This window comes from Phalacrocorax carbo, chromosome 1 (genome assembly GCF_963921805.1).
Source record: "Phalacrocorax carbo chromosome 1, bPhaCar2.1, whole genome shotgun sequence".
Taxonomy (NCBI): Eukaryota; Metazoa; Chordata; class Aves; order Suliformes; family Phalacrocoracidae; genus Phalacrocorax; species Phalacrocorax carbo.
In genome coordinates this window covers 30,359,271-30,385,025 of record NC_087513.1, presented here as the reverse complement: position 1 = coordinate 30,385,025, position 25,755 = coordinate 30,359,271, and the positions used below count along the sequence as shown (strand labels likewise).

The 25,755-nt window shown below is 38.2% G+C and overlaps 1 protein-coding gene across 4 annotated transcripts in view; it reads left to right on the top strand.

Annotated features, from left to right (window-relative positions):
* The window catches only part of ZNF277 (zinc finger protein 277), a 58,671-nt gene extending 35,814 nt beyond the window's left edge, over positions 1–22,857 (top strand). The window contains exons 5-14 of one of the 4 annotated variants that reach the window (XR_010372231.1): positions 5,247–5,338; positions 6,734–6,844; positions 9,940–10,072; positions 17,072–17,139; positions 18,300–18,396; positions 19,160–19,202; positions 19,867–20,041; positions 21,668–21,764; positions 22,147–22,226; positions 22,665–22,857. Coding sequence is in view for 3 of the 4 variants with exons in the window: in XM_064447440.1 (XP_064303510.1) it covers positions 5,247–5,338; positions 6,734–6,844; positions 9,940–10,072; positions 17,072–17,139; positions 18,300–18,396; positions 19,160–19,202; positions 19,867–20,041; positions 21,668–21,860 (912 nt within the window). In the remaining variant the exon portion in view is untranslated. Of the gene's footprint in view, positions 1–5,246; positions 5,339–6,733; positions 6,845–9,939; positions 10,073–17,071; positions 17,140–18,299; positions 18,397–19,159; positions 19,203–19,866; positions 20,042–21,667; positions 22,077–22,146; positions 22,638–22,664 lie in introns of those variants that run through there. The other 3 variants (XM_064447448.1, XM_064447457.1, XM_064447440.1) reach the window with 3 other exon arrangements.
* The last annotated feature ends 2,898 nt before the right edge of the window (positions 22,858–25,755 follow it).

Sequence of the window (25,755 nt, the reverse complement as noted above, 5' to 3'; positions counted from 1 at the left end):
TATTCTTATTGTGAAGTCTCTATCTTATATTGTCTAGATCCAAATTCACACCTGCATTGCTATCTCTGGTAGCACCTTATTTCTCAGGCAGACACTCTGATTTCAGTAGTATTAATGAGTTGATTTCAGTAGTATTAATGAGTCTGTTACTGTAACAGAAGAAATGTGGCCTGTATCATGCACTCTTCACAACAGTGTGACTGAGTGCTCAGATGTTTGAGCCCTTCACACTGTAACATTCATTACGTTTCCTCTTCAAAGGAACATCTTTAGGCAAACTACCTCCCCAGAGGTATTTGTATAGCATTTGTATAACATGCTGTCTTTCTAGTCTCTTGCCTAGAGAGGATGGGAGCGAAGGACCAGAACTGACAAGGCAGATGCTAACAAGAACGCCAAATTACAATATGCTCTTGCCCCAGTCCAGTCAAGTAGTGAAATACTTAAAGTTGAGACTACTTATACGCTTAAGTTTTTGGACAAGAAACTTTGGACTTGTCCTTGTCAGGGCTTGTGGTAGTAATTTTTTTTTCTTGGTCCTGAACCTCTTAAAAAAACCACACATACTGCTGTTAGCTCAGTTGTACAGACTGAACTGCAGAATCCAGTCCTTCAATGCACAAGTGGGTTCCTGGACTGAGGAGTGATAAATTCAGGTCTCACTGCAAAGTCGCTGCATGGTCTTGTCCCAGACTGAAGTATCTTGGAGCTAGAGAAGTACTTTCTGCCTTAATTTCTTATGTATCAGGAGTGCTTTGATTATAAAGAGACAGGGTTTAGAGAAAGAAGTAATACATTTTTGTTGGACCAGCTGATGTAGTTAGAAAAAACGGGCAAAATTTTGACTACCAATTCTTTCTCTGGGTTGAATCAAAAGCATCAAAACTTGCGCTGAGTACTTGTTGTGAATGGTTGTTCTATGTCAGTGGTTCAAGCCATGCATCTAAATAGCTACATAAATTATTTATAAGGGCCTTGTTAGTAAAGGAGTTTATGATTTTAAAAAAAGCAGTGGTCTGAGCAATAAAGACAATTTAGCACCTGGGATACAGTGTGTGTTGGAGGGAAGGGTAGCAAGAATTACAATATCACAAAAGTCTAAGGAGCCATAAAACCAGCTGTCCTGAGTCCGTAGCTTTTGGCATTTGATGGAGTTAGTTTTCAGTCTTACCTTTTGAAAGCATTTTGTGCGTCTTGAATGTCTCTCAAACTATAGACCAGAGACAAAGTAATTGTTTAGGGAAAAGTGCTTACTAGCTGCAAGTATGCATTTTTCATCTTTTACTGATTATCAGTGTGAATTCTTGCTGATGCATAGTGCTTAAGCGCTTCTGGAAAAAAAAAAAGGGTAATTTATTCCAAAATATTGCCTCCTAGGAGAGGAATAGGCACTTTTTTTTTCAGGCACATTTTAAATTAACACTTCCTAGGAGAAAGTCTGAACTCCTCCCAACCTCAAACTGAGGTTTTTTTTCTGGACTCCAAATTAAAAATTGTCATGCAAATTATCAAATTTCTTTTGTATTAGCAGTTTAGTGTTCTGGTATGTTTAAAGATGATCATCCTGGTATAAACACTTGGACATCCTTACTATGGTTTTCTGTTAGTTAAAACACAGAATATATAGTATTCTGTAATTGTTCGGATTTTTTTATGCTTGGTCACCCATTTAGTAGAAAGTGTACAACTAAGAGGTGTAGAAGAGGGTTTTTTCCAGACAGAAAAAAAGGGTAATTGAATTAAAATTTAGTTTTATTTTATTGAATGCATAAAGTACTCCTGCAAAGCCACTATGTTTTTGTTGCATGTAAGTATGATCAGTAGTATCCAACTTCCATTTGCCATGTTTGAAGGTGATCAACCACTTACGTCCTATAGAATTTTCCTAAAGCTATTCCACGGGAGGCTGCTAACTGCCGCAGTCATATCTACTGCTTATTTGAGCTAGGCTCTGTCTAAAAATGTACTTCCAAGAACTTGTCGTCTAGCAGTACTTATTTTTGACAACACCCGGTTGATCTCATAAGCTTCACGTGGCTTGTGGGGACAAAGAGTTTAGACGAAAAGCCTCTGTAATTTTGGTTCTACTTTGTATCAGTGAGGATATCTGTTCTGTTGACGGTTGTTTCACAGCTAGTTTGACAGTCTTCAGTAAAGTAATGGATTTTGGGGGGTGGGTAGCGAATCATGAAATATGGCAGAAAAGGTGGAGGACAAATAGCTGTCAGAACATCTCACAAAAGATAAAAAGAGATGGAGGTCAGAAATTATTCAACAAGCTGTACCAATACTGTAAACTATTTTCCTCATATCAAGCTATGGCATTTGATTCACTTATTTTTGAGATGTTTTGGATTACCTTTTCTGTCTGTGCTCAATTCTTTTATTCATTATAGAAAAAGAAAACTGATATATGTGTATTTTGTGATCTGTTTACTTTTTCCTCAAGTGACTTTGCCCTCTCATTCTTTGACACTTAAATATGATGCAGGATCCTAGAAAAGTTTTGGAAAACATTCATGGCTGAAATGTTTTGGGGCTTTTTTGTCTTAGTGTCAACCAGGAATTAATGCTAAGAGCCCCAGCAGTTCCAACAGGTTAGAAAACTGGTGCAGTATTAAGTTAAACTACTCAATTCCTGCCTCGTAACTTCAGTTTAAGCTTGGCTTTCATTACCAGCTGAAAGTCTCCACTCAGAATATCAAAAGTTTTAGGCAAGTTATTGTAATTGCTATTCTCCTTTCAGACTCCCAGCAATGGAGCGGAGGTAGAAGGTTGTTTGGGAGTGTCTGTAGGGAAGTAGAGCAGACCTCTTGCTTTCACTATACTTGACTTGAACCAGTGCTTTTAATTCCTCACCTGTGCAAGTACCAGATTTGCTTGCTGGCTCAGAAAGCTCCCTCTAACAATGACCGATGCCAACATTTGATAAAAGGAGTGTCTACCTTGGAAAATATTTTTAAAACTCTTGAATAAATTGATAGGACAATGCTGGTTAGTCAAAGCTTCCCAGCTGCTGAGCGTGCTGGTGTAGGGGCAAAGAGGAAGGGTGAGAGAGCAGAGTAGCAGGAGCACCATCTGTGTGGAGGATACAGTATGCTTCTCCTTCCCCCTCAGGCATAATGGTAGTAGCAGCACACCAGGGCTCCAGTAAGCAATTTGTATGAAATGGGAATCTGGAGTTAGGCAGCCAAATATTGCAGAATGTTTTTTTCCCTCCTAGTAAAGTACAATTAGGAAGCTACATTGGGATAACATTAATGGGAGGGCGGGGGCATTTAAACCCTTGATATCTTAATGTTTTAATCGTACATGGTATTTCTTGATTTTCTTTTAGATTGTGTCTAGTGCATTTTACAAGTATATAAACTACATGCAGACACCTTCAAATTCAAGGTTAGCCAAACCGCGTCAGACGTGCTGCTGAGCAGAGAGGGGTGACAGCTATGAGTACCAGAGAAAGCCCTCGTTCTTACTGACGTGCGGTGGGATGTTCGCTGCCCGTGTGGAGCAGACAGATATCCTTACTTAATTCCTTCTCTGCTGAAGGGCTCTCACAAGATGTGTTCTGCTCCATTTATCTCTTTCAGGAGTCAGCCCTGAAAAATAGGAATTTATATTTCTGTTAGTTGACATTTTGCATAACGCAGCAGGACATGAGTGGATATGGCCTGGAATTTGAGTAGGCACTGCTGAGCATGATTCAAACAGAAATTTTACACCCTGAAGAACAAAAGCAAGCAAAAAAGCCCCAGGATCTGTACTTTCAGGGTAACAGACTCCTAGCTGATGTGCAACAGCTACAGCTCCCAAATTGTGTGGTTAGCCCTAAAACAGGCTAAGGCACAGTGCAGTCATCCCCCACAGCAGCCGTTGGCCCTAGACCAAATGCAGCTCAGGTGTGGCACACTCCTGGACTCTCCAGCAGGCATCCTTTTCATCCCACTGGATACAGCATGCTGCTCTTGTGGAAAAGAAATGAACAGGGCATTTATTCGCCCAGTATGAGCCTCCTGCCATCTCCCAGTGGCAACAGGCTGTGGTTTGATAGGCTCACACCAGCCCATCCATGCTGCAGGACATGTCTGGGCCTGTAATGACTATAGCTCAAGCATTCTTCTTATTTCTTTTTGTTTTGGGTCTTCTTTCCTTTCTTTTCTTCCTTTACTTTTCTCTCTTTTCTGCCTTCTGTGGAGCTTACCCAACAGGCATAGTTGAATGTGAGTTTAGATGTAGACTGTGGGTAAGACTGGGTCATAATCCACACAAAAAAGGTACTAAAGAGTTAGGTGAGAAACACAAAGCTCCACTGTTGAAGGCTCTAAGGAGATAAAGAGATTGAGAAAATCCCCTAAGAAATTCAGTCAGGATCCTGAATGTCAGAAAGTAGGCAGTAGCACGTCTCTGTTGCACAGAAAATAAATCCTTTACCAGTTATCAGTACTTAAAACACAGGTATGAAGCAGTGTACTGCCAAGCTGAAAATATGCTAAGTTTTAATCCAAACACCAATTTTCCCATGTCCCAGGTGATTATGGCCTTTCCATCTGAAGTGTATAGTAACTCCACAGTATAACTACACTGTTGCGATTACAGCACCGGAGAAAATCACCTGCTGCATGGTGTTGGTGTTGTTAGGAAAATTGTGGTCAAGTGTTGTAAAGTGTCTAGCCTAGCCTGTTGCTCTACAGTAAACAGGGCCAGTGGTAAAGGCAGTCAGCTTCTCCTCTTCCCTGAGTTTATTATGTGCCATAGCTCCTTGCAGAAACTGCCAGGGCTCTTGTCCTCATTCCATATTAGGAAAAGGTCCTCTAGACTGCCTGCAATTAGCCATGTAAAACTGAGATTGTCATTCCACTGGGTGTTATGTGGTTACCCGTAAACTTGCTCTCTGATACCAGAAGTAAATCTGAACCTAGGTAGAAACTATAAACTCATACATTATGTACAGAATCATTTAACTAGCTGCATAAAATCTCACTGTGGATTTAATTTGTTTCTTCCACTTTGTATAATACTAGGAGAATTTTAATGGAATGTGACTCGAATACATCCTGCCTTTGAAAAAACTTCTGACTTTTGTGAGAACCCACCCTCAGAAAACACTAACATCTGGTTTGTGTCAGCAGCACATTTTAATTTTGTTTGTTCATTGTTACTAGTAAGGATAAAGCGGTATAATAAGCTTATGTGATGGAATGATTGTTATTATTCATCTGAATAACTGTATCTGTCTCTCTTCTTAGAGAGAAATTCTAGAACAGCAACAGCAAGAGAGATACGACATGAGTTTTCATAGTATGTGTATGTTCTGTGATCAAGAATTCACAGGAAACAGGTTTGTTTATTGACTTGTTTGCTATTGTTTTATTTTTTCATATCTGCTCAGCATCTTTGTTTATGGTTTTAATGTCATTGAACCAGTTACTGCCTAATGGTAGGATTCAGAAGGTAGAATTAATTTTAAGGTATAGTTTAAGTATTTCTTTCAGCTGCATACCCTTTTAAATAGACCCCCTCCCACTACTCAATCCTTTAATTATTCCAGTACAACTTTTAATACTACCCGTTAAGCTGGAGTTAGGAACTGAACCATTTAAAGAGATTAAGATTTTCGGCAGTTGTTTTAGTGGCAGAGCGAGCTGTTTAAGCCAGTACAGCTGTTAAAAAGAGTTTCTATCCAGTTAAACATTTTCCTGTTTAAAACCTCATCAAACCTCATCAAACCAGTGTGAATTTGAAGACTAAATGAAAAAGATGGGAGGAAAATTAGAGTGAGAATGGAGTGCTTTGCAGCAGTCAAGTGCGAGCAGGAGTTACATTCAAGTGCTTGCTCCAATGAAAATTTGGTTTTACACAGCGCCTCTGTTTCAGCTGGAGAGACTGAATATTATCCCCAAAAGTCTCAGTGCATGGGTATTTCTGGTACTCTGGAAAGGTAGAAGAACCTGGGATAATGTCCCTGCAGGTCATCCAATGATGTGTGATTGTCCTATTCTCTTTACTGCCTGGTGTAGCAAAGTATACATCATTCAGCCCCCAAAACTTCATCCTCTGCTTACTCTTGAGTCTCACAGAATATGTGAATTGAAAATCATGCCTTGGCTGTGGTAAAAGCAAGGCTCAGCAGTGTTAACACTTGGATGTTTCTTTAGTCCCCAAATGCAGAAGTTGAGGCACGTAAGGAATTAACCAGTATACCTCTATTTAAAAAACAGCTTACATGAACATCCGTTATGTTTGTTCATGCGTATTTTTGAGTGCTGTTTGTGTTGCTAGTGCTGCATGAAGCAACATTGACGTAAAAGCATATCACACCCAAGAATTCCTGCTTTGCTAACCACCATAGAGACGACTGACAAATGGCTTTTTAGAATGTTTCTCAAGACAGTTGTTTGAAACGTGATTTGCTAATTCAAGATAATAAATAAGCTTTGCTAAGAGTGAGGGTCAAAATAAATTATATTGTAGTTTTCATTTAAACAATTATATTTCATGAATGCGATTAAGCCATTGAAATGTTACTGAATATTCAGCAGAGCTGAAATTGAAAACTTCCTATTTCAATAAGGTGGCATTCCTTTTTCCTAGCCCTAACAGGAATACTATTATTGTTTATTTAACGTTGGCTTTCATGCATTTGTAGAGCAATTGGTTTATTTCGTGTCACTAATTGAACAATTCTTACATGTATTCAAAAATATGTAATATTCTTTCTGAATGTCTTTTGTAGATCTGTCCTTCTCAATCATATGGCAAAAGAGCATTCTTTTAACATTGGGCTGCCAGACAACATTGTGAATTGCTATGAGTTTTTGGCTGTATTACAGAAGAAGCTCGACAAGTAAGTAGTTTTGGTTTTTTAATGGACTTAGGTCATATTTCTTTTAACCATGGAAATAAATTGAGTTAGGATTAATTCAATGTTCATGGTTAGTTAAGAAAAAACAAAGAGCTAATGTAAGTTTATTTTGAGTGCTCTTAGGAGGCTTTTGTTGATTTACTGAAAGCTAATTCATACAATTCATAGTATGTGTCTGCTGCAAAAATGGAGTCGCACAGTGCTTTATTCGCTATGCATTACACGGTTTCCATTGCCATCAATAATAGCACATCCCTTTTTCCCATAACTTTTAGAGCTAATATTCTTTTTTCTCATCATAACAATCTTTTTGCTAAACATCTCTTTAATAGCTGAATGCAGCATTCTTATGCCAGTCTTCATTTGCCTCTCTGTATGTCAATACCGTGGGATGTTTGGTCTCTCACTTCTCTACTGCTTCCCAAGGCAGAAGCGGAAAGCCAATGTATATGCTGCCTCAGTAACATATAAACCTGAGGTGGCTGAAGAAGTTAAAAATGGAATTTGGGAGAAGAATTTGGGTAGCAAAGAGCAAAAAACTCTTCACTTTGAGTTTCCTTTGCAAGTATCTAAGTGCCCTTTATGGATTTCATAAATGGGACAATATGAATTATGCAGCAAATATAAATTGGGCTCTAGCAGAAAATGTACTTCCTTAAGAGTGAAACTGTAGCTTTACGAAGTTTATTAGATTTAAATATAACCTGTAATCAAAGACTGTAGGAGAAATTTGCCTAAATCTTAGGCTTAGTTATGAAAAGCCACAGAACACTGGGATTTGTGAAAATTGGGATATGGAAATCAGGTTAAATATCCTTACAAGTAGATTTAGGATCCATTGGTTTATACATCCAGGGGGGTTGGGGAAGGAGATTCAAAGGACAGGAAGGCCAACAGTGCTTTCTAATTTAGTCTTTGGCCTGGCAAAGAACATGCAGTCACAATAGATACAGGTTAACTTCTTCCAGAAATGGAGATGTGTATTAAGAATGCCTTTTATGTTATCACAGGTGTGCCTAATGTACTGAGGTACCTTGCTCACTGATAAATTGCAGCTTTACTATTTCTCAGTAGGACCTGAGGGTTTCATTTAGATGGAGGTTTCTCCAAGCAAATCTTCTCTGTAGTTAATACACATGCTGAAATTGCTTCCAAAGCAGTGAAAGGCCACTCCCGCTACTGCTAAGAAAAGGCATAATAGCTATGCTAGTAGAATAGTACCTGGAAATATTATTAAGAGGAAAAAAATCTTCTTTCAGGCAAATAGCATGACTACATTGTATATGCTGAGGAAAAGCATGACATACTCTTCCTGGGAATGCCTTTCACACGTAGAGCAAACACTTTGCCATTAACAGGTGGAGCACAGCAGATATTAAAATTCATAGATGTATTCTGCCATCGGACCTATGATTCACTAACAAGGCAATATGTAGATTTTGAGGCTGCAAGCACAAGGAGAACTCAAAACTTCCTTAACAGTAAGCCTAAACGTTACAGCAGTTCTTCGAAAGCAAAAAGATACTGAGAGTCTTGAACTGCTGCTCCCTGCATGAAAGCTGAAGGGAATCTGGATGCACCTTTGCTTAAGGAGTATAAGGGTTTTCAGGGTCTAGGCACAGACCTTCTAGGCACAATATTAATGGTTTTTTGTGGAGGCAGATGCTTGAGTAAGAAAATAATTTTCTTCAACATCTATATCTTAAACCCTGGGGAAATCACAGAAAGGCCTGACCCAGAAACTGTTAAAATTCCTTCTGCCTGTACAATCAAGCATGCTTTGATCTGTGAGTAAAGTTAAAAAAAAAAAGTGATAATTTTAATTCAGAGCCACCACATTTCTTTAATATCCATGGGTTTTGTTTCTTAAAGTGTTGTCATTTATCCCTGCAATCAATTTTTTTCCTGCTATCCAGCATCTCCAATACAAAAATATAATGCCACAGTTACAAAGTTTTTATTTCATAAGAAATTATTTTCTAGGGGTTTTCTCTATTCCTCTGCAAAGAACGGCCCAAGAAACTGTCACCATCTTGGTAGGATATGTAAGCCATAATTCATAAGAAAAATATTTTAGCACCTTGTCTAACTAGAGGCTCAAGACCTACATCCATTAAACAAGAATGTTCCTGTAAGCTCAGGACTCTGCTACATCTCTGCCAGAAAAAAACATGACCATCGTCTATTTCAGGAAGAATCACCCATGTAGGCTGAAATGCAGATTACTGTCCTCATGGTCTACTGTCTGAGTCAAGAAACTTGACTTAATGCTTTATAGGCTCAACTTGCAGGTGTCAGTTGATACTACAGTACAGTAGAGGGAACAATTATTTTATAGTGCTTGTAATACAGAATTTAAGACAGCACGTATACTTCTGTTCTCATTTGTTACTGCGTCTGTATATATAATAATTCATGTATATATATGTGCATATATATGTACATATATGTATGTATATATACATGAATTATTACATATATACGCGTGTGCGTGCGTGCATGAATTTATTTACTAAATTTGCTTTTTCAGGATTTCAAAACCTATTGATCACCCTGGCAAACTTTCATTTAGCCTCCCTATTGAGTTAAAAGTATAAAACATTCTGTTTAACTAATTTAAATGTTTTTTAAAGATCTGTAGCACATTCAGAGCTTGGGGTTTTTTCACTCTTTATTACAAAGAAACAGTTTATTGATGAATTGGATGCCAGTATAACTGCATGCAGAGTTAAAAGTTCGCATGTTGACCAGTCAGCAGCCCTCCCGTGCCCTTGGTAGGACAATTTTGGGTAATCAGACTTTTCTCCCACTTTGCATGTGGGGCAAACAATAAACTTTTTTATTATCTTTATTTTCATTTTATGTCATTTTTGTCGTTTCTGTGTTTGATTGACTCTACTGTGATCTGAGATTATCTTACACTTTTTTTTTTCCACATAAACTTTCTTTTTCATTTAGGTTTCTCTCACATGCTTAAGATCAATCTTAACTGGAGTATATAACTCCAGGTAATTTAAGGATATTATCTTGTACTACTTTCATTTTAACATGTTGGCCTGTTTACCATTTTATCTTAGTTTGCAGTGCTTATACTGTGAAAAAGTCTTCAGAGACAAAAACACACTTAAAGACCACATGAGGAAGAAGCAGCATCGCAGAATCAATGCCAAAAACAAAGAATACGACAAATTTTATATGATTAATTACTTGGTAAGTGGTCTATGAATAATTAATAAATGGACTAAAGAGGTACAGACAATATCTTTTTAAAAGTGAGTAATTCCAAACCAGCAATTAGTACAAAGGTCAAAAATCAAGTGAAGGACTCTTAAGAAATATGTTAATTTATGGTATTATATTCTGGATAATTGTTAAACTGAGGAATAGAAAATATTTGTTGTTGAGAATTGATTTTGAGAGATGCAAGAATGCAGCTTGAAGAGACATTAATCATCATGTCATTACTGGTCAGTCTCTGCTTTAATAACCAGAAGGGAAAATGAGATAGAATAATGAAGTAAATGGAGGTCTAACTTAAATGCTATTGGCTTTGAGCTTGTTTTCAACGAACCTTAAGTTGGAAGTGCTTTTCAGAGTATAAATGAAATGCAAAGAGGAGGAAAATGAAAGACACATAGATGAAACAAAAATTAAGTGTTCCTTTTTAGCCTCCAGATAGGTGTATGTGCTAGGTATTAATATTTTTTATGTCAGACCTTTGAGAGTGTGTATGCGTGTGTGTGTAACAGATTTGCACTTGCTGTCAAATCTTCAATTCATCAATATAGGAGCTGCTTCAAAAGCTGCTATATTCTGTGCCAGAAATGACCATATTTTACCTGAACTTTGTGCCTTCTACGCTTGTTAATACCCAGGTTATAAATAGGCATCCTTGACTGTTTTACCTACTCTTTCTCTTTAATTTCTTTCCCTGGGTTTTACTCTAATACTAAGAACAAAAAGTTATATGTTTAATGCTCTACCATGTCCCTTCTACCCAAGATGGAGTTAATTCCTTCTGTGATCCTGTATACTTTCCTTCCCAAGATCAGTGATCTGAGGCCTATATTTTATTTTCTAGATATTCAAATATCACTGCTTTAAAAACTGACCTATACTTGCTGCACAGTGGGGTAAAAGTTGTGAAGTTCTGCAAGGTAGATGTTCTCAGCTTCTCAACACAACTGAACATACGCTTCTTCCTTGCAAGTTATCAGACTTGAATTTAATGTTCTAACTGTTTTAAGTGATTTTAATAGTTCCTTTCTTCTCCGCTAGTCCTGCAGGTAATCTTACATTTTCAGAACTTGGCATCCTCTTTAAATTACCTTCTATCTCTAATTTGCATTCATTGTTCAGATTTGAATCTGTCCCAGCTTTGATCAGGAAATTGAGCTAGATGACTGCCCAGAAGCACAGAGACTGCTTCAGAAATTTGAGAGACACGCAGGGAGGTCATAACATCAGTGCAGACTCAGTGGAGGTGTCATGTTAATAAACAGAATATGCCAAAAGAGATGTAACAGCAAGACTAATATTTGTGTACCTAATCTCTTTTCCCACTCTCTCCAGTTGCTCCAAAACTGGTGGCCTTGTCCATGCTGTCTACTGAGAATAACCTGTGGCTTGTATGCTTCCTGCACCATGTCCAAGCATCGTCTGGGTAGTGCTGCTGGCATGGCCACAGAGCATTCAAACTATTAAATGGTATGGGCAATCACAGGCCAGTGCTCAAGTCAGGGCCTTGGTCCTCTTTAGTTACTGCTAGTATTCTGGGCAGTCCTTGCAGAGTAACTTCTCATGCCAGCCTGAACCAATTCAGGTATTGTTCACTTAGCAGCATCGCTTAGAGATGCATTTTTCAGGTCCTTGCTATGACAGACAGAGGATGGTAAATATAATTGAAATAAGATATGCCAAACCACCAAACTGTTCAAAATTGGCCATGTGCAAGGTTTGTTCCAGTGTGCTGCCAGTGTTTCTTCTGGGACATACGTTGAATGATCACAATTCTTTGCTGGCTCTTTGTGCTCTGCTACAGCCATGTTTTCTTTCCACAGGTTTTCAGTTGTCTTTCACTACAGCCTACCCATTGGACTGTTTCTGCTCAGTCTTTCTGATCCTTCAAACTGTAGCCATATCAGAACTTCTGACAATTTATTCTTTTAAAGAAAGGATTTTTCTTTTAATAAAGGATTAAAAACAGAATAAAACCACTGTCTTAAACACTTATAAAATAGTTCACTATAAATGTGTATTTCCACACTAAAGTAGCATGAGATTAAGTTTTTCATTAACGTGAAATTTTTTAGGATACTTCCTACATAGTAGGAAGTCTTTGCTTTCAAAATAGCCTTTGGTAAACCGTTGGGGTTTTTTTCACAAAGAGGAAAAAGATTAAAGGCAGGAACTTTAATTTGTTCACTGAGGGTTGAGTAGATTGGCCTTTGCATGTAAGGAGAAATAACATTATTCTCTACTGCACATATGTAGTCTACATATTATTAATTATGATTATATTAATGTGATAGGATTCTTCTTTTTTTTTTTTGAGCTGAGTCTATGTTCAGTGAATTCTAGATGTTATGCAAGGTCTGCTTTCTGTAATGACTTGATGTAGTGATTTTGCTTCCTCTCCCCCAGGACTTCACAATTTACTAGAGGTTATTTTTTTAAATGTGTACTATCAAGCTTTACTGACTTCACAATGAGTCTTAAAGATCTGTGCTTCGCAGTGCTCTAAATGTCATGGGGAATTATACAGTTTCCCAGATACAGACATGGATTAAATATCTTATCTGAAATGACAGATGTACTGTTTCAAAATTTACTGCTGAATTCATCTTGACCTAAAGATGTAGGTGTACAATTTATCTATTTATGTTTTCATACAAAAGTTTGAATTTTGAGAATGTAACAAAGATCTTTCTATATGTCAGTTTGATCAAGTTTGTTTTCATCATAAAGAGACAATCAGACTAAGTTGGTCTCTAACGATAAACATCAATATTATTAGGTCTATTCACTTTACTTTTAGAGTGTACACGATAAAACTTCTCTACCAGCAACTGGATCTTAAGCTATTTAAATGTATAGTTCTTTAGTACAACCATCTTACAGACATTATTGTTGCTTTTTTATAATTTTCCATTACATATTACCTTCACCAAGCACTGTGTAAAATAGACTTATTTAGCTGGAACTGGAAGTTTCCTTTATTTTGTGGCTTTTGTACTGAGAGGTTTTAAGGACTTTTTGTTCAGATGGCCTGAGAATGTCTGCTGAATTGCCTCATGATCTTCTGGCCAGTTCCTTCTTGTGTTTTTTAAGTTGATGGCAGAGCTCCCATTGATTTCATTCAGAGCAGTAGGCTTGCCTGCCATCGTCCTTTTCCTCCATTCTGCTTTTGGCTTCACTTGTGTTTTTAGTGTAGTTGTGAGAATCCATTTTCATAACATAAGTTACATTTTATGTCTGTGTCTTGGTAATTCCCTCCCCTACATTTCCAGTTTGGCATAGCAAAGAGTAATGTAAGTGCAAATTCCTTTGTAAATATTTTGGTATTCTGAGACTTTCTATGACTTCTCTCATGACCTGCAAGCTGCTTTGATTTGTCTAGCCCCATATTATTGGCATGTTCTGTTGCTCACAGGTTAGTGTTAAAATAAGAGTACTACCTGTGATCTTTAGTAGGAGTAGAATCTTTTTTTGTGATGTGCATATATAATAGATTTCTTTCATAAGCAAGTATCAAAAGTTTATTATTAGATAGTTACATGAAATTAGAGTAGGAGTTTTGCAGTTATGGAAATTACTTAAAAGGCAGTGGGATCACTTCCCCAGTGGATTTGGAGGTCTTTTGTCAGTATTGTATAAGTATAGAAGATGATACCAATCCTATTTGGCAAGGCTTGAAGTATAAATTGAAAAAGACCAACTGGTAATAGAGGGTGAAGAACCAAGCAACAATGCATCTGAGATACATATGTAGGTTACCTTATTTTTCTTTTCTCAAAAAAAACTTCCAGCCTAATTTTCCTGTTTCTGTGCCTGTGTTAGCCTGTGGCCCCATGACTCACCTTGCACAGAGTCAAGTAAAAATGGGGAGGGAAGAGCTTTTTAGTCTGTGGTGCCTGCTGGTGGCCAAAGAAGAGCAGAAGACAGTATTAAAACTCTTATTCCCAGCCCAAGGAACAGAGGCAGATCCAGACCGACAGGGCCTTTCAGTGTTCATCTGATTGTTACCAGCAGCACTTTAAGTATAGAGTATGTTTTGTATTAAGCACAAATGTTGATTTTCAAATTGAGTAATGGTATGTATTTGTAGTAATGTAACATCACTATAACGAATGCAGTTAAGACTAAGCTAGACAGCTGAAAATGTTACCTGTTACTTATTAGAAAACTTGTTTCAGAAAGACTTTACTTTTCCTCAAAGATAAAAAGATGTTTTCTCCTTATTGTCAAGCCCTAAAATCATCATTATTATTTTCTGGGACTAGGGGGATGTTTTGTTATAGGGGTTACTATTTATATTTAGCCTGTTTTGATTTAAGCAGGGTATATTTTGTAAAATAGTAAAGGAAGACCCTTCGTCAGTTGGTGATAGTTCAAGACTTAATCAAATCCCCCAAGAGGATGTTGGGGTAAGACCATCGCTTCTATGTGATTAAGCATCTCTAAGTTCTGCAGCAATATAAAACAATTCAGATAAGCAGGTGAGAAGAAGGGTGAGAGGCAACTTGCAGGGGAAAGCAGCATCTGTTTGGAGTTTCTGAGCTCCACAGTCCTGGAACTACATTTGCATGTAGTTCAGTAACTGCTCTTTTGGGAATACTGCTTGAGATACAGCTGCTGTTTCTAGTTTCTCCCATCTCAGCACTTCTTCTCAAGTTGGGGTATGTTGCCTCAGTGAAGCACGCAGACCTTCTCCCTGTAGAACCCTTAAAACTGTGCTTGAGTTGAGAAGATAAATTGAGTCAATTCATCTCTGTGCATTTAGACTTCGTTTGGGAAGAGGAAATCAAACCACACATATTTGCATGCTCTCCTCACTTTTCTATAGGATTCTCCTCTCTGAGAGGTACACAAGAAGTAATCTTTAAAATAGTTGGTTTTCCTTGGATATATAGCAAGACCTGCAGTTTTTTTAATTATGCATTGTCTACTGTTTAAACTGTTAACAATGTCAAGTCTACTTTTTCCTCTGGTTTTGTTAAGAATTTCTTGGGAGTCTCTAGAGATGATTGCTGGGAGCTCTTGCAGCTTGGATGAAAGAGCAAGGGAAGTTGAATAATTAACAAAGGCAAGGCACCCTTGGTCCCAGATGCCCATCAAGCTGTAGAAGTGAAAAAATGGTTTTAAAAAAAGAATGAAAAAACTGAAAAGAAAAACTGAAAGAGCTTAAAGAATGTCTCAGCGAACTCTTTCCCACCCAATTGCTCAGCTTCAGTCTCTCAGCACTTTCATCACAGTGTCCCTAGTTATCCATTCACCGTGCAATTTTCCAGTGATAACAGACCTGATTAGCTTTTTCCTTTTTCCTTTTTTTTCTCCTCAGAATAAAAATAGATGAGGGAAACAGAGACTTCTTACCAGATCCTTCTCTGCCTTCTTCGCAAAAATACCATAAAGAAACCGCAACAATAACAAAGCTTGTGCACGGTTTTCCCCTTTCACCTTTAATTAGAAGGTGAAGCTTAATATTGGCTGCTGTTTTGAACATACTCTTTTGTGCACATATACTTCAAGCTGGTAAGGGGAGAAATTGTGAACATTCATCTTCATGCTGCAGTGGTTGTGAGCCACTATCCTCTCATTAAGGTGTTAACATTAGCAGCCATAGGAAACTAGTGTGCAGCTGGGAGAACATGTGGTGAGAGGTGTTAATGGCTTCATGTTATCTCACAGTAATGGTGACATTAATGAGTCTCCCCTGTAACTCAGAGAGTTTACACACTACCGCATAGCATCACTGAATTAATTACTGAATTTTCATTCTGTAATATATGATGACATTATGTTTAGAGCTGTCTAGAGACACTTGTTTATCATTTACCTGATAGACACTAACAGCTTTGAAAACTCTCATTAAATTGTTAAATGATGGATATCTTTTCCTTCTTTTTCCAAACAACCATAAAGTCAATAATAACACTTGTTACTAAGGATGTTATTAAATATATTTATCAGAAGGAATATCTGAATGAAATGAAAGAATGATCTTTTTATTGGCTGCTTTTTCTTTTTTTTTTAATGGAAACAAGATCATCAACTATGATCTTTGCGAATCCTCCACAGAAGTCAAAAGTATGAGTTCAGAAATACTATTTTGATTACTGGTTAGTTTGCTCTGGTTTATTTTTAAAGGCAGAAAGAATCAGAGGAAAGAAAAACACTAGCTAAAGATCACTGCTGGTTTTTCAGTAGAGTGCTTCAGCTTTTTATTGCCTGTTATTTATATCACAGTCATGCTGAGAGTGCTTGCCATTGTGCTGAATGCTGCACAAATGTATTGTGGTACACTTTGTGCTGAAAGTCCTCAAGATATAAAAAAACAACACAAAAAGTAAAAGGAAAGATAGAACACCATTAATAGATGCGCTTACATTCACATCTCAGAAGACGATGGAAGGGAAACTGGCGGCTAGCTCAGAGATCTCTGCCCTGGCTCGTACTGCCTTTCTGGAGTACCCTCTAGCTACATTTACACTATGTGTTTTTACTGACATTATGTTGTACAAGGTATGAGCGCTGACTGGTGTAGCAGTGCCAACTAAAGTCTCAGGTGTGATAGCTGCATTGTTTAAGCAGTGCGCGCTGTGCTGCACGAAGAGCGAGGTAGGCAGGTTGGACTGAGCAAGTGTGATGGTGAACTCAAGACAGTGATAGCATACCTACCTCAGGAACATCTTGATAGTGTTGCAACACTCTAGTTTTACACAGAGTTTGGATCCTCTTCTTGAGAGCTCTGTGCCAAGTCATCTTCTTCCCAGACATAGGGTAGGGAATGCCCCATTAAAAGGCAAACCAAATTGTTATTTTAAAAATTGTTACTAAAGCAGTGTCATGTGACTACCTTTAACTCACTGAAATACCAAAGTGATGCAAAATAAGATTTTGATTGTGACTCCCCAGATGTTCATTCAGTTGATATATAAAATGGGATGTGAATCAGGAAATGTTTTTTCTTTCCTTTTTTCTCCCCAGGAATTTGGAAAGTCCTGGGAGGAAGTGCAGTCAGAGGATGATCGGGAATTACTAGACAACCCAGAAGAGTAAGAGTTACTTACGTGCCCATTATGAAGACTTGCAAGACCATTATTGTTGAAAGTAGCTACAGGGAAAATGCTGTGCATAGTTAATACACAGTTAAAATTCATTTAAGCCGATCAAATCAACTCCAAATTGTTCTCATCAAAGACACTTCTCCACAACAAGGGCTGTAAATTTCATATTTCAACAACCAGCCTATTTTTCGTTTGCATATAGCTCAACAACAGCTTTTTGGGTTTGTAATAATGTAGGCAGAAAGGAGAATTTTTTTTTTTAACTTTTGTACTAAAAAACAATTGAACAGGTTTTGCTCAAATCTAAAAATCAAGAGTAAGCATCAAATATGTCAGCATGAGAAAGAAATGGTACAAAAAAGTCTGATAACGGGATTTCAAAGGAAATTTCTCAACGGTGCTGTCTGAGGGCAACATTCACCTCTGCTCTGCCTTATTTTGTGGTCCAGGTCCTCCTATCACAGCAGAGGTGGCTTCTTCGGCCGTAGAGAATTGAATAAGCAGGAATTAATTTGTGGTTAACATGGCCCCTGACCTTCCTGGTTTTGTCTGTGACTTGAGCTTAATTTACTTAATTATACTTGGTTGCAATAATATTTCTCTCAGCAGTACTAGAGTTCTAAATAGATGTGTTGGTAAAGTACTGTCTGTGTGAATGTCTAAATGTAGCAAAAATTAGTGTCTCAGGAATAATAATATTTGATAAGTAAATAACACTTAAGAGTGAACTCTGCCTGATGGTTGTGTCTTTGGCTGCTGTATTGAAAGATTAGAAAGGTATAAAAGAATTTTAAAAGACCTTATAAAAATAAACACTGAACACAATATTTGATGACTTGCCAAGCTGGATAGAAACTGAAGTTAAGATCCTGTTTGTTAGTGCAGGCAAGTTCAAGTAGAACTTACTGCCTGCCTGCACAGGAATTACCCAACAGATATTCTTGAATTTAAAATTTTTTTAGACTGTAAACCAGATTCTAATCATGTATCCAGCTATAAATCCATACTGTCTCTTCCACCCCTTTAAAGTATTCAGTTTCTCTGGATCTAGTTCTAGTGCTGTGAATGCAGAATCTAAAGTGCCCTTTAACAAAATGTCTCTTCTCTTTTCCACGATTAAATGAATCTTTTTGACTCTTAATCATAAGAGACTGGTCTGACTGGGAAGAGCATCCTGTGTGTGCAGTTTGCCTGTTCTGTGAAGAACAAGCAGACACCACAGAAAAATTGCACCTTCACATGCAGGTAAGACTTGTTTCAAATATCAGTTCTTTCATCACTTTGGAATTAAAAAGTAAGATTGTAGCATCTTTCTTAAGATCAAACTGGCTGCTGCATTAGAATGCCCTCTTTAGCACAGAACTAAAGTACTGCATGCACCTCTAGCATCTGTTTTCTAAAATATGCAAAGGAGCCAAGTTGTACGTTGAGAGTATGACTAGCTATTACTTGTAAGTGTACAGGCTGGAGAAGAGAAGGCTGCAGGGAGACCTTATTGCAGCCTTTCAGTACTTAAAGGGGCACTATAGGAAGGATGGGGCAACCTCTTTAGCAAGGCCTGTTGTAAAGGAGGGTAGATTTAGACTGGATATTAGGAAAAACGTTTTTACTATGAGGGTGGCGAAACACTGGCACAGGTTACCCAGAGAGGTTGTGGAGGCCCCACCCCTAGAAACATTCAAGGTCAGGTTGGACGGGGCTCTGAGCAACCTGATCTAGTTGAAGATGTCCCTGCTCGGTGCAGAGGGGTTGGACTAGATGACCCCTAAATGTCCCTTCCAACCTAAACCATTCTATGATTCTATGATTTAACAGGAGTGTTGCAGTTTAACACAATATGAAAGTTTCTGATGAAACAAAACTTTTGGGGCTTTGTTTCATGTGTTAGTGTTTCCATGTCCCTGTGAATATGTCTATCTCAGTCTATGAAAAGCTGAGCTGTTTTTAACTTGGAATGGTAGAAGCAGTGGAAATAAGATATTTTGTTCTTTTCTTTTTTTTTCTCCAGAAATCACATGGATTTGACTTTCCTAAAATAAAGTCAGAGCATGGTGAGTAAGAGATACTGTAATTGTCAGAATTTGAGACTAGTGTGGAGAAAACCACATCATAAGAATAGTGGAAAACAACTGTATCAATTTGATTTTTGTTCGGACATCTAACTTTTCCGTTACGGAAACTGTTTCTGCCAGCTTACAAAAGAGCACCAAGAACACTTCAGTTTTTCTGGAACTGTTGTTAGTGCCAAGGATGTGTGATATTTTCTTTAAAAACATTGGATTCTTTTGCAGAGTAGCTTCTGCAAATACCCAGTCTATGAGTCCCAGGTCTGGCTGCTGGAGCCCTGGAATAAGAGTAAGAATAAAAGAATAAGTTGTTGTTGAGCCCTGGAAGAATTATTATTATTATTCTTGTTGTTGTTATTCCTGTTAAGACTTGCATGCAAGTTAGCAGGCTGTGCTCTAAGCTGTATTTGGCCAACATTTGCTTTCTGCTGTAGACTGAGAGGAAGCAAGGTGTTTGCAATTTTTACAAGAAGGGCTAGTTCCTCTGCAGCTGGGAAAAAGCATTTATTCAGTTAATTTGCTAAGTTACAACATTCAGGCAGTGCTGGTCTTCAGTAAACCCCTATCATTCTTTATCCTTAATCCAAGAAAGCATTTGTAAATTAAGTCTCATGATCCTCAAGAGCTTGTTCACTACTCTCTCTCCCAGGTCTGAACTTTTATCAGCAAGTAAAGCTAGTGAACTTCATCAGAAGAGAAATCCACCATTGCCGTTGTTACAACTGCCAGGAGAAATTTCAGTCTAAAGGAGGATTGATAAGTCATATGGAAGGGACCAAACACATTACATCCCTGCCATCCAGGTCTACATGGGATCAACCACAGTAAGGGCACACACATTTCTTCCAGCATTTATACTGTTACTTGATAATGACTGTAAAACAATAAGTTGAAACTCCTCAGTTTTGCCAGTGCAACAGTGCCCTGAGATCCACAGCTGAAGTCTCAAAACTACTCAGAATTCTAAATCCTTGTACTGTCTGAAGCTAAAATGAACGTGTGACACTGCTCTTCTATTTGCATCCAGGATGCATTATCCCCACAAACTGTGTCTGCACTGTCAAGTCAGTATAACAGAGAAGTTTAACGTTGCAAAAATGTCTTTTGCCTGTATTTGCAGTTGAGGAGTGAATAGCTGAAGGCATACGTTGTGCACTTAGAGCACTTTCCCTCCTGGTGGAACCAAGGTTGAATCTGTGTGCCAAAGTGACATCTCTAATGCCCCACTTGTAGGCATGAGATTCTTCCAGCCATTAGCTCTCTATACAGAGGCAGATCATGCCTGGGATGGGCATCTGGCACATATTTCATTGCTAGTAAAGATAGACCCTGGACATATAGTTCTGGAATCAAACCACAACCCTTCTTTTGCATGCCTAATACAGATATATGCATAGTGTTTACCTAACTTTAGGCATCAAAACAAGTTGGTTATTTACCCTTAGTTTTCTCCATAGCAAATACAGAGAGCACGTAACAAAACACTGATTCAGATTTTAAGTAGGCTGAATAGGTGTGGGGAATGATGCTATAGGTGGTAAAGCAGAAAGAGAGCATTCTAACTGAAACATCTCAATTCAGCATTTGTGGTGGCAAATCTGGATCTGTGGCCTCAGTTGTGACAACATACAGGTGAAGAAATAGGGCGAAGGACTCCTCTGTTGCCATCTCTTCTGTTTGACTCTTCTAAGATGCATGTGTTGTGGTTTAACCCCAGCCAGCAACTCATCCCCACGCAGCTGCTCGCTCAGTCCCCCCCAGTGGGATGGGGGAGAGAATCAGAAAGGTAAAAGTGAGGAAACTCGTGGGTTGAGATAAAGACAGTTTAACAGGGAAAGCAAAAGCTGCACACACAAGCAAAGCAAATCAAGGTATTCACTCACTACTTCCCATCAGCAGGCAGGTGTTCAGCCATCTCCAGGAAAGCAGGGCTCCGGTCAAGCATAACGGTCACTTGGAAGACAAATGCCATCACTCTGAATGTCCCCCAATTCCTTCTTCTTCCCCCAGCTTTATATGCTGAGCATGACCCCATATGGTGTGGGATATCCCTTTGGTCAGTTGGGGTCAGCTGTCTCAGCTGTGTCCCCTCCCAGCTTCTTGTGCACCCCCACCTTCCTCCCTAGTGGGGTGAGGTGAGAAGATGAAAAGGCCTGGACTCTGTGTATGCACTGCACAGCAGTAACAAAAACATCCCTGTGTTATTAGCACTGTTTTCAGCACAAATCCAAACCATAGCCCCATACTAGCTACTGTGAAGAAAATTAACTCTATCCCAGCCAAAACCAGCACAACATGCCTGTTGACTTTTTGGGTGTGCTGTTTACTCTCATTGCAGACAACCAGACTTATTAATTTTTCCTTTTCTAAAATCTAATCTCATACAATACGCTCTGCCTCTTTCAAACAAAATATGTGACTCTCTAGTAATTATGCCTTGTTGCTTTCAGGTATTATTTTCCTACCTATGAAAATGACACACTCCTGTGTACACTGTCGGACAGTGAAGATCTGGTAACTGAAGATCAAAGTGAAGATATCCCTGTTGTAAGTGAAGATATATCCAACCTAAAAGCTCTCAAACAGAGCAGTGTTTTAAATCAGCTCCTATACGAAGAGAATACGAGTCAGGAGAAATGTTGACCTTGAATTACAGTTGCTGACCTTTGAGTGTTTCTTCTGCAAGACAAAAAACCCACATTCTTTCACTAATATTGGAATACAGTCTAATTGATAAATGTTATCACTGGGCAAATATTACATTAATGGGAATGCTAAATAAAATTTAAGTGTAAACTTTTTTAGTGTATCTTCCTTTAAATTCTAGCTTTGTTTTAAAATTAAATACTGAATTTTCTGTTTGGCTGTCTGAATACTTCTAGTATTATTTACAAATAGGATTTTTCTTTTTTTTTTTTTTTCTGAATAGGTCAGAATCCGAGTTCTATTTTAAGGGCATCTTGTGAAAGGCACGAACAATTGAGACAATGTGTCTTGATATATGAGCCAGTGAGTGAATCTTCTATGTATTGTTGCTGTTAGCATACAGAAGAGTCTGAATTTAATTCTTGGTCTGTTACATAAAGTAAATTTCACTATTTTTAACCTTAGTCCTTTTTCAAAGTGAAAACAGGTCTGTATATCTCTTTTATTTGTCATCAGTATGTAAGATATATGGTGCCTGTTCTGAAAACTGGCTCAGAAACACCGGTAAAGCCCATGGATATCTGGCTGCATGGAAGGCTGCCAATTCAAAGCCTAAAAAAGCATAGGAACAATTGCTATCTCGGTTGCATCAAAGATCCAAGGAATTTAAAGTCGGCTTCTTGTATGGTCATAAACTGAGATGCAAAAGAAATTACATAGGGGATTGCAGACACATAAATCCAAATTAAATCCTTGAAATCTCAACTGTCTATTAAAGTTACCGTATTTCCTTTAATACAGAACTTCAAAGTTCCCAAAGTAACAGAAGGTCTTCAGCCAGTTGAAAAAGCACCTCAGTCTTGATTGGCAAAGAGCATAGGTCCTGCTAGGATAATCCAAACCAGGTATTCCTGCATCTCTTTCTCCTCTGAAATACCAAGTATTTCCAGAGTTCAGGTTTGGCTTTCCATAATAAATATTACTGCTTTCAAAACTGGCAGCACATTCTTTTTTCTTCTTTAGGTCGCTGTTACAGCACTTGTTCAAAGTATGGGCGTCTTGGCGCAGTGCCCTTCTTTGCCTGGGAATATTCAAGGCCATAGCTTTGCCTTTGCACAGCCCTCTTTACCTGAAATAGATTGCTGTCAAGAAGAGTTGTTATTTGTCATTATACAGTGATTGAGAATTATATAGCAGTCCCTGGGAGCAGGGGCTGAAGTTCAAATCTTTACCCATGTTCTGCTAAGCTTCCATATCCAGCGTAATTCACTCTGCAACATATTTGCATCAATTTCTTTTAATTTGCATTGAACTTGCTTTCTCCTGGCACTACCCATCACGCACTAGCACCTGTCTTTGATTCCCCTTTCCTATTTTCTCTTGGGCCCAGGTGCTCTGGAGATAAGTTAGAACAACAGGATGCTGAAAATTTACTGAGGAAGACAGATCAGCCACTTAACTGCACAATGAAAGAGAGACAGAAGCAGTAACTGACTTGTCAAGAGGAATTAGGATAGAAGTCCTTCAGCAGGCGCTGAGGATACAGACAAAAGAGGAGGCAGGTGAAGTCATATGTCTGCATTGGCTTTGATTAAGCTGGTACAAAAATTTAGGAGGAACAATCCCAATATTTTTTAACTAGAACATCTAACCATCTTAAATAAGCTATAGTCCTTACTTCTTGCATTTGTAAATTTCTTAATTTCATGCAGTAATTTCAACGGCTGTTACTGGGTGGAGGGGTCCCCCTTAAGTAATTTTCTTCCCAAGCAATTATTTTCTCCCTAAATCAGAAACTGATTCCAGTCTTTGCTTTTCAGTCAGATTCTTTGCTGAGGTGGGAGTAAGAGTTGATGGGGTTTACAGTAATGATAAGTGTCTTGAGCAATGGAAAAAATCAGCAAGAGAACTATGGCTAAATCAGCAGCACATGAATGTGTTTTATGGCAAGCTCATCTCAGAAGGGCACGTTAAGGGAAGGATAAAATTTTATTGATATATCGTAAAGTGAAATTGCAAAACGTTTCCTAATCATGAAGAATGTGATGCTGAATCACTCAAATCCCTACAAAATTAAATCAAGAATGTTAATATCAGCAATATGGAATGACTGCTGTTCCTGGTTCTAAGACAAATTTGAAATGGCAATTTATCAGTGTAGAATTAAAAAAATATCTTAAAAGAAAATGTATAAATAACATGGATTTGTTGTCTTTTGTGAGTAAAGAGGAAAAGGTACTTAGGAAAAATTTATCAGCATTGTATAACTGTTCACTGAAAATACAAGGAACATGAGGAGTGATATTAGGGTTGACCTTGTGATTTCAAATATGAACAGCAAGCAACAAAGGAGGTTTAAACTCTCCATAGATTCATAGAGATAGTTGGGTACGGTTTCTAGAGTAAAAATTTAGCATCTTCATTTAGCATGATGATGCTTATATCGACATTTTGCTGGAGCATGCCGTATTTGTTTGTATAATGGCCACAATTTTCCCTAGGCATTCTTATCCTCTGCCTAAAGCAAAGCCAACATCAGTGTCTGTTTGAAAACTGAAGTTATCTTCTTGTCACTAGTAGGGAACACAGTTATGCCCACATACAGCATAAGGCTCAGCTATTTTATGAGTAAATATGTTCTTCTAACAAAAGAGCATTTTTGGAAGCATTACAACAAAAATGGTGTTGCCATAAGTTGTGGAATGGACAGAGTTGGGGTTGGCAAATGTCCTTGAGAGAGTTGGATCAGGAGAATGAGTGGTACTAACTGGTATGAAAAAAGCTACACTAGTTAAGCCCAACACCCATCTCTTACCATAATATTCCTCTTAGCCTAGATCTTGACTCCTTATACACACTCACTTTGCTTTATCTAAAGCTGTCCCCTTGTTTAGAAGGACCTGGGTAAAAGGAGGAGAAAGGCTTGTGTCCTGGTGACCGGTAATTCCTCCTGCCCTTTTACAAATACCTTAATTATGTCTTTGAGACTCCTCCACGCACAATTTATTCTGACAATTCTGTGCAGACTTAATCTGCCTTAACAAGTTAATGGTCATTGACTTTCATTTAAGATGCTTACTGTTTTCAGTTTCTGTATTACATTTGTCTTGCATGCTGTGAGAGAACTATCAGTGGCTGCTCTCGGCTGGCTAACTGATAACCGATGTGCAAAACACCGAAGTAAGTCTCTGAAAAGTCTCTCCGCTACTGTCATCTCTCATTGCCATCGCTGCTTCTGAATTCCAGTTAGATCTCTACTACTGAGTGGGACGTTTGGTATGGTATTTCTCTCTTTCTCTCATTTTACAGAACAGTTGAACTAAGTCTGACACAAGAGACTGAACTGTGAACAGAAGTACGGTCATTTTCTTCCAAGATTACCAGTCTCCATGCTGAAATTCAGGTCTAGGGTGGACACCGGACATAGCTCTTAGCAACATCTACCATCCACTGCCACTGAGCAGCAGCAGTTTCACAGCTTTGCTTATGACTTGGTGCTGTATTAAATGCATTATTTGCATTTTACTTATACATATACAAAGGCAGAAGAGAATCAAAGGTCCCTGGAGAAAAGCTGTATTTCACAGAGGCAACATGAAAAATACTGTGTTTTCCCCAGGAGTTTTTGTTAAGTCATAATGCTTTCTGGGCCTTAGTTACAATAGAACGAGTAAAGTGTCTATGGTCAAGTTGTGCCCTCATCTATCTCTGCCAGGTACATCAAACTTGGTTAAATAACAACTGTCACATGGAACAGGTCATTTGCAACCCCGGAATGAATTACTGCTTGCATGTAATAGTCATTAGAATCAGCTGCTGAAGAAATACTACAGGCAAGAGTGGTTCATGTAAAATTAATTCATTCTCCCCATGAGCACTGAATGTGCTGTTC